Source organism: Apis dorsata, unplaced genomic scaffold, assembly GCF_000469605.1.
Source record: "Apis dorsata unplaced genomic scaffold, Apis dorsata 1.3 scaffold_59, whole genome shotgun sequence".
NCBI lineage: Eukaryota > Metazoa > Arthropoda > Insecta > Hymenoptera > Apidae > Apis > Apis dorsata.
Window position 1 is genome coordinate 338,481 of NW_006263359.1, and position 6,987 is coordinate 345,467.

Sequence of the window (6,987 nt, forward strand, 5' to 3'; positions counted from 1 at the left end):
TTATTTGTTCTCTTTGTCTATTCTCCTTTTCTGTAAAGAGATAACTTTAATATATGATTTTAATATTTTTTTTATTATCTTTTAAAATAAAAATAAAAGAATATATTTAAAATATATTGTATAAAAAAATAATATGTAATAATATATATATATATATAATATGTTTGTAATAAAAATATATATAGATATATAGATATATAATATATAGATATCCATTAAAAACTAAAAATTACACGGACTAAAATTCAATTTCATTTATATATATACACAGTTTTAAATATATGTAAAATAGGAATCTAACTTTAATTCAAAGTATTGCGAAAGTGCCGATTTTATTTTTTATATTTAAATTTGAATGATAGAAAAAAATATTAAATTAGTATAAAATTATATTGGAGAATATATTAAAAAAATCAATTTAAACGACAATAATTTATAATTTATTGTAATACTCAATGATGAAAGTTGAATACAATTTTAGCGATCAGGCAATTTATTCTGAATTGAGATTGATTAAAAAATCATGAGCCAACGATATATGAAATAATTATTATAATTAGAGAGTATAATCGTAATATAAAACAATGACTCTCGATTAATTATTAATAATGTGTCACTTAAGTTATGCTAAAAAAAATATAATTCTTATTACCATTGACAATAATTCATTCATATAAGTAAAATATTTTTTCGCAGTCACTTATTATATCTAAGAATAAATATATACATATACATTTATGTATATGTATATGTCTATCTTAACATTTATGTTATTGTATATACATATAAAGGGCATTTCGCGAATAACTTTTAAAAGTAAATAACATTCTCAACATTCATAAAATAATCTCTAATATTTGTATATGAATTAACAATACAAAAATTGATTAAGAATCCATGGTCCTTTGACCAATTAAGATAAATATTTTTATATATCTCTTATGATTTCTAACAATTTATCGATAAACTAAAAAATTATATATCTTTGAAACACCCTATATATTTGTACATAATTAAATATATATACATATACACGGTCATATTATTACAGATGTATAATTATATACCTATATATCCGGTATATCCATATACAGAACTATATTCGTGCACCTTTACAATAATACAAACAGTCGATATTTCAGTTTAATTATTAATTATTTTTCTTCACATTATGCTGAAGGTAGCACTGTATAATACGTCTAGATTCTGTTTGTTAACATCAGAACTAGATCAATGGCAGATCTTCAACCAACTACATATATTACTAATACAGCCAAGGAACAATGATGGCACAACAATAAATTTAATTAAATATATTTTTCTATTGATCTAACTTCATCTGATATCAAATCATTTTTTTTTTTTTGCGAAAATAAAAAAAAATATATGTAATTCATTGTCTATTATAATAATATGATAATGAAATTCGAATAATCACTTTCGCCACATGCTTTACTTTAAGTATCTTTGTTTGTACCCACACATTTTTTTCATAACATTAATTATCATATTAATGAATTATAATAGTATCAAGCGACATTACTTCGACTTGTTATCAATTACAAAATTAAATGTATGTTCACGATTAGAAACGGACATGATAATTAATAACTTAATTATAAGCGTACTATCTTCGAAAACATATTTAATAATTAATATTAACGTTCTTCGTCATCGAATTATGCCATTCGTGTAGAAGAAACTATTATACTTTTATTATCATTTGGACAGTATTTTCGTTGACGAAGTTCGTACAGAAATTAATAAATCAATATTTGTCTATGATCTAAATATTTTATCCATGAATATTTTATAGCAATACTTATTTATATACATTTTGATATATTTACATAATCGCTGACTATGATGACATGGAACTATAGCAATTAAGAGGGAAGTATCTTTGTACCAACGTTTATCAAAGAACATACTATTATACTCTCGATACTTCTCGATAGACAACGTACAAAACATGTTTTTTGTTTTTTAATATTTTTTTTTATCGATTTCTTCCCTTCTCTTTTTACAAATCGAATAGTTGAAAATAACATAGCACCGAAGGAACTTGGGTAACATTACGCGTATATTGTTATATATAATAACTCTTGGCAATGATTAGAGTTACTATAATAACAGTGTACTTAAAAGCTAATTATCAGTAACGATTAATATCAGTTTTCTCTTGCCAATAATGAAGAAAATTCAGGTAACAATTTCAATCAATCCGATCTGTCCTTCTTTTTTTCTTTTATCTATATCTTACGAACTATGATTAGAATAATAATATATTTCAATTAGATAAAACATGATTGTACATACACACAGTTCGTAGGATATATTTTTGAAACTTGATCAAAAATCGACGAAAGAAAATCATGCAATCGATTAAAATTTAAAATTTTAAACAATGGAAAAAAATATTAAAAAAGATAGCGCTTTTTTTTCTAGGAGATTTCTATCTTCTAAGATGTCGATTTATTTAGGAACTAGATTCAATTCGTGATTCAAACTATGTTATCAAAAATTTTGATCGTGCTCGATCACATCTTTTGCAGAAAACGTTGTATCAGTTTACGTGGAAAGACCACTAGAAAAAAGCTCTCAATAAATCGGTAATAAATTGCTAAAAAAAAAAATTAATCACATTGTTCAAAATGGTAGATGATATAATAACACGTTAAAAGGGACAAAAGACAAAGTCCTCGTACGTTCAAACCATTTTTTCTTGATTAGAAAGTTCCTTCTTCACACCAGATAGGGAAGTCTATACAGTTTATCGTACTTTATACAATATGGATTTATAATATCGAATAGCATTTTAAAATTTACAATAGGTATACAGAGAGGATATAAAAAGGCGGAGTAACAAAGTAGAATCATCTTCTTTAGATTGTTGAGCACGTATCGGTTGAAATATACGAGGACTTCCTCTTCGAACTATCCTCGTATTTTTAAAGTGTTTAAATGTATACAGCTAATGCCGGGGCTCAAAAAACGACCGGCAGCGTGCGAATCGTCAAAGTTTCTCTGGTGCCGTGGATCGGAAGGTTGATGTAGTCTGTGACGAAATTGGAGGCCCAACACTCGTTGATCGTTCCAACGGATAGATCATTTTACTCGGTGTTGGTTGAGATATTGCACGCTTCGCCAGTCTAAAAGAGCTAACGTATGTTGTTAATTAGTAAAAGATAAATTAAAATATAACATATTAATTTGAAGTTGCCTGGTATTAATTAATTTAAGGTATTTATTTGATACATTGATCAAAACATTTGAAAAATTCCTTAAGAATTGAAACGAATATTCATGATTATATTTATATTTTCCTCGTATACAATTATTTTGATCAATGTAATTTTTTCAATATGTTAAAACTCAATGTTAAAAAGAGATAAAAACATCTTGAAATAGTTAGAAATAAGCGTTAAACGAATTCAGTTCGCTATTAATTGCAGGATTCATGAATCATGCCTAAAGAACCAAAATATTGGTTATTTTTTTAAAATTATAAGAGGTATTTACATTAACACATTAGATTATATTTTAAACATTGATATTTCAATTAAAATTTCATAATATCTTATTATTAATATTCTTCTTTCATTGACTCTAATTATATAATTGTATTCTCTTATATTACCATTTCCTTCTTAAATGTTATTATTAAACGTTACTATTTATATAATTATGCGATCTTGCTACCGTCTAAGAGACTAAAACTAAAATATATATACATGTCATAGTGTCATAGTGAAGAATCTCTTGAACCGTAGCATACTTATAAGAAACATACCGCACCGATTAATTAAGATTCGTCGACGTAGAAGCAGATGAGGACATGGATTAGCAGCGTAGTAGAGCTAGCGGTGTATTTAGATATTTATACTGAAAAGCGTGATATAAATGTAATAGTTCCATGAATAAAAAGCATTGTGAATGATGAAATGACGATGAGGACGAACAGCTATCCCGTCTGCAATGACAGCGATGCAGATAGTGGATTAAATCTTTCATTCTTTGAATGAATAAAGAAATACATGTAGATACATATTCTTCTATTGTGGACACAATAGAAGAAAAAAAAATTTGTTTCAATTTTAAAAATTTTACATAATATGATTTAAATTGTTACAATTCATAAATAATATACTTGACTATATGTTCCACAATAGTAGCTATTTTAATATAAAAATGAATAGAAAAAAAAGATTATGAAGTAAAAACAGTCAGTTCAATTTAATCTTCTAAGAGGATTAGCAATATTAAAACCGACTGGCTCCAAACATATAAAAAGTGGTTTGAATCGTTATAGGTTCTTGCATTTATCCGCTCCATTTGTTAGGGTTAAATACACAGCTAAAAAATGACAATTAAATATATCGTGTCATAAAGCATATTTAAAGAATATTTGAAAACACGTGACTTTCTTATTCGGTAATACACCGTATGTCCGTGAGTTGTGGTATTTTTTAAAACAACATTCACATATATAATCGTGCATCGTGTCAGAACTTTTATTCTATCACATATTCAATCGTGCTGTTCATTTCTTGTACAAGCAAGATTTGAGCCTGATCAATCAGCAAATGGAAACGTACGAAAAGTTTTAAAAATTTAGCTTAAAAAATATAAATTATTACCAAATATAATTTATTAAAAGTAAATAACAGAAATTATGTTATTATAAGTTATTAATAGTTGAACATATAGTTTAACTTTAAAACAACTGAAGTTAAATAGTGTACAAGAAATCCACAAAATAAAGAATTGTTTTTAAATAGAAGATATTTAACTCTTTATTGACAATTCAAATTAAATATAAATTTTTGCAAATGATTTGTTTAATTAAATTTAATAGTTCGTACCATTTGTGATAGATCTAGCTTAATGTTCATTATAACACAAACATTCACCTAACAGATTTCAAGCGGAAAGGGGCTCTAGTTTACCTTGGTCGCTAAAGTGAGATCAGACCATTTTCAGGAAGTAACGAAAAAACTTTTAATTCTGTGTACATCTAGACACTCATAGTTGATTAACCACAAATTCTGGACATATGTATGGTTGATAGATAAAACATTAAGTTTGAGCGTAGAATGGTGGCGGCTCTTGTCGAGAGCACGAAATATCGACTACGCCGCGTACATATCTTCATAACAGGTACCTGTAATTAAGAAACTGATAAGCTTTAGACACCGTTCAAATCTTTTAATTAGCAGCTAAAACAGAAATCTATATATAATAAATGTTACAGGGATGTCTCTCACTCCATTAAAAAAGAGAAAGAATTTTAGTTGCTCCAACTATCCTTATAAAAATTAAAATAAGATTTATCAAAGATAATTTTTTCTTTATAGATAGTTTAATATAAGAAAAAAAAGAAAAATGAAAATGAAAAATGATATCAGTGAATAGATGTTATAAATAAGATATGCTAAAAATGATAAACTTATTGATATGAACTAGAAAGATGTATAATTTTTATGCTGAAACTGAGAATAAATATTCTGTGACATTATAAATATTCCGTAATGATTTCTATATACAAACATATGATATAGACTGACATTCTAATATAATTAATAAATAGCAAATAAAATAAAAATTTTTAAAATGATCAGTCTATATCATATATTAAGATTATGCTGTGTCAAGCCTACTAAAATTATTCAGTTTATGTACCTTGTTTTCGTAGTTATGATTGTTTTACAGAGAAATCTCTCGATATAAAGTGGATTTTAGTTAACACTGATGAGTGTGAGTTCAAATACGAAGATTGCACGCGTCATTGATCATCTCTGAAACAACTACCTTTGCTTAAAATTTCATACTGATCACAGTATGCATTCTATAAAAATACAGCATTAACTATGTACACAATAGAATTCTTATTTCTTCGAAATGCCTTACGCCCATTCTGCATATCTTCTTTCTAGAGGACAATATATATTGTATATGCACACTTCCACCATTCTGCAGTAACCAAAACATCTGAACGTCGAGGATAGCAAGGATTGAAAGAATTATTACCTTAAAAATTCCCACATCATAGCGAAGTGTAAACAATCGAACACAGTATACACATAGATTAATTCCATCATAAAATAAATAGCTCACCTTCTTCGCCGTAGAGAAGCATTTTGTCCGGGTAAACCGAATTGACCTCTTGGAATCACCATACGTGCATTACCCTGAGCAGGTCTCGAGCCTCCGTGCGCCTGTAGCATACTTAAATGAGCAGCATAACCATCATGAAGGATAGTTGCCAAAGCATGGTATTTTTTTGACACTTTCCCAATGATGAAAATTTGATTTGGTTTAAGATTAATTGCAGTGTAAACACTAATATCTTTACTGCTGCCATATGCGTGATGAATTATTACACCGTGTTCCTGAAAAAAACTTATTGTTCGAATATTGTTGTAAACAGGAAATTAAATAAATTATACATATAGTTTGAAGGAGTTGTTCACCTGTACAAGTTTATTTAAATACGCAGCTTTATGACCCAGCGGATCTGTTGAAAGACCATCTGCAAAGGACACAAGGCCATGAGGAAAGTTGTGCTGAGATAACCAGGAAACAACTTTCTGTTGTTGCATATCAGGTCTTGCGGTAATATATATAATTAAGTATCCCAGTTCTTGCCAATGCCTAATTTGATAATAATCAAAATAATTATGGATTCGAAAATTACACGCAAAATAAATTATTTGCATAATAGTTTAAAATATACCTAACAATATCAACAGCTCCAGCTCTAACTTTCGGATCTTTTCCACTTACAGACATACTCGCAGTAAATGAGCCATCTATACTAAATACTACGCATTCTGTTTTTGGTGGGATCACAGTCAAGAAGAAATCTACGAATGTATGATCACCTCTGAAAACCAAATATTATATAATATTTAATAATTAATATAAAATATAATATATTTTTATATATATAAAATTTATAATATATTTATGATATATATATATATA

The 6,987-nt window shown here is 27.2% G+C and overlaps 2 protein-coding genes across 12 annotated transcripts in view; one reads left to right on the forward strand and one right to left on the reverse strand.

Annotated features, from left to right (window-relative positions):
- LOC102679313 (neuronal cell adhesion molecule) overlaps positions 1-6,987 on the forward strand; it is a 34,055-nt gene that overhangs the window by 836 nt on the left and 26,232 nt on the right. The window lies entirely within an intron of this gene.
- The window catches only part of LOC102678664 (protein retinal degeneration B), a 25,002-nt gene continuing 19,987 nt past the window's right edge, over positions 1,973-6,987 (reverse strand). For 10 of the 11 annotated variants that reach the window (XR_004151872.1, XR_004151880.1, XR_004151879.1 and 7 more), the window contains 2 exons: positions 6,737-6,905; positions 6,597-6,654 (listed from right to left, as the gene is read on the reverse strand). Coding sequence is in view for 1 of the 11 variants with exons in the window: in XM_031515237.1 (XP_031371097.1) it covers positions 3,017-3,161; positions 6,118-6,392; positions 6,474-6,654; positions 6,737-6,899 (764 nt within the window). In the remaining 10 variants the exon portion in view is untranslated. Of the gene's footprint in view, positions 3,162-6,117; positions 6,393-6,473; positions 6,655-6,736; positions 6,906-6,987 lie in introns of those variants that run through there. The other variant, XM_031515237.1, reaches the window with a different exon arrangement.